Source organism: Austrofundulus limnaeus, unplaced genomic scaffold (genome assembly GCF_001266775.1).
Source record: "Austrofundulus limnaeus strain Quisiro unplaced genomic scaffold, Austrofundulus_limnaeus-1.0 Scaffold2282, whole genome shotgun sequence".
NCBI lineage: Eukaryota > Metazoa > Chordata > Actinopteri > Cyprinodontiformes > Rivulidae > Austrofundulus > Austrofundulus limnaeus.
Window position 1 is genome coordinate 23,598 of NW_013954684.1, and position 2,279 is coordinate 25,876.

The following is a 2,279-nucleotide window of genomic DNA, read 5'->3' on the forward strand; positions in this document are numbered from 1 at the left end:
ACTCAAGTATCACTTTGAGGTACTTTATACAACACTGGGCAGCCTCCCCCATTAAAAAATAAAAAAGAAATAAGAGTATTTGGCTTCAGTTTTGAATGATGTGAGGAAACAGACCCTTCGTCCATCTTTATTATAGTTGCCGGCCGTCGACCCTCAGTTCAGTTAAAACTAACTTTAAGACGAGCTCTTATTCACAGTTATCAGATTGCTGAGTCGGCAGTTTTTGCTGTTTTTTAACTGTCTCCTAAATGAAATAATTCTTCATGATGAGTCACGCTGAGGTGAGAACTGTGATCCCACCAGTGAAAGACTTCACAGCAAACGTTTAGTGAGAGAAACCACGAGTTCACTCAGTTCTTCTGGGACGACTCCAAGCTGTTCCCAGACATGCTCTTTCCRTCGGGTCTTCCTCGGGGGTCTCCTAACATTTGGACGTAGAAAACCTCCTTAAGGAGACATCCAGAGGGCATCCTTACTATTTTTTAGTTAATTTAAAAACCTAAAAGCACGTCTGAAATATAATTGTGTCATTTTGTTCGTCGCAGACATTTCATAAAACACTGTTACTGTGAAAAATGTTTTATTATCCACTTCTGAACAGGTTTAAACAGAGAATCTGAGCACGTCAGCAGCAGCAAAACCAGACTGAAGAGATTTTCCTAAAACAGAAATATCAGTCTGTTTCTATAAACACACAGTTTCTAACAGAGTGTGTGTCTTTTTTATTTGAATAAAGAAATAAACCAGAGCTCCGACTGAACCGATGCTGGTATTTTTGCCTCTTCTGTCTTGTTCYATAAATAACTCTGTTCTCATGAGTGTCCCTGCTCTTTTCTTGACATTGATATGTTGATTCAGACAGRAACTTCTCTTTTTTTCTGCCTCCTCCTGCAGCATGATGGGAAACCTTACTGCCACAAGCCGTGCTACGCCGTCCTCTTCGGACCCAAAGGTTCTTCTAACTTCGAGTCATTAAAAATGACGATCCCCTTCAGGTCTGCACCATTTATGGTTTTTCTATTTTTTTAAAGGTGTGAACATCGGCGGAGCTTGTTCCTACTTGTACGACTCTCCCGTCAACGAAGCCCCTGCAGCCGTTTCCATGGAAACAAACGCCGGACGGGGAGAGGAGAAGAAAGCCCCCACACGGGGACCAGTGAAGGGTGAGGAAAAATGTGGAGCAGAAAATAGAAACGCCGTCACATGTTTGAAAAGTGTTTCTGTGTCGAACGACTGGATTTATTTGTTGCTTTGCTCAAAACAGGGTTTTTCTATGAGGTGCCGTTTGTAAAGTTACACAGTCAGAAATGACCACCAATATTTTTGTTTTATTTAGACGTTTATAAGAAGAAAAGAACAGATTTATTTTTCAAAATCAGTTTTTCACCATATGGTTCATGCATTTAGAAATGTCGTAGTTTATAAACTAAATATTTAACTTAAAAATTAAATATTTAGTTAACAAGCTAAATATTTATCTTGTGACTTAAATATTTAGTTTTGAGCTAAATATTTAGGTTGCAACTTAAATATTTAGCTTGCCACCTAAATATTTAACTTAAATATTTTGCTAGCAACCTACATATTTAGGTTGCAACTTAAACATTTAGGTAGCTAGTTAAATATTTAAGTAAAATATTTAGCTAGCTACCTAATTTTTTTTAGGTTGCAACTTAAATATTTAGCTAGCAAGTTAAATATTTAGCTAGCCACCTAAATACTAACTTAAATATCTAGCTAGCTACCTAAATATTTAGGTTGCAACTTAAATATTTAGCTGGCTACCTAAATATTTAGGTTGCAACTTAAATATTTAGATAGCCACCTGAATTTTGAACTTAAACATTTTGTTAGCAACCTACATATTTAGGTTGCAACTTAAATATTTAGCTAGCAAGTTAGCCACCTAAATATTTAACTTAAATATTTTGCAAGCTATCTAAATATTTAACTTGCAAGCTAAATATTTAAGTTGCAACCTAAATATGTAGGTTGCTAACAAAATGTTTAAGTTCAAAATTCAGGTGGCTATCTAAATATTTAAGTTGCAACCTAAATATTTAGGTAGCCAGCTAAATATTTAAGTTGCAACCTAAATATTTAGGTAGCTAGCTAAATATTTAAGTTAATATTTAGGTTGCAACCAAAATATTTAGGTAGCTAGCTAAATATTTAAGTTAAATGTTTAAGTTGCAACCTAAATATTTAGGTAGCTAGCTAAATATTTAAGTTAAATGTTTAAGTTGCAACCTAAATATTTAGGTAGCTAGCTAAATATT

The 2,279-nt window shown here is 35.0% G+C and overlaps 1 protein-coding gene across 1 annotated transcript in view; it reads left to right on the forward strand.

Moving 5' to 3' along the window:
* Positions 1-894: 894 nt before the first annotated feature.
* Positions 895-2,279, forward strand: part of LOC106537379 (cysteine-rich protein 2) — a gene marked incomplete at its 5' end in the record, with an annotated part of 5,009 nt that continues 3,624 nt past the window's right edge. Inside the window, 2 exon segments of the mRNA XM_014034761.1 lie at positions 895-952; positions 1,032-1,163. Of these exon segments, the coding sequence (XP_013890215.1) occupies positions 895-952; positions 1,032-1,163 (190 nt within the window).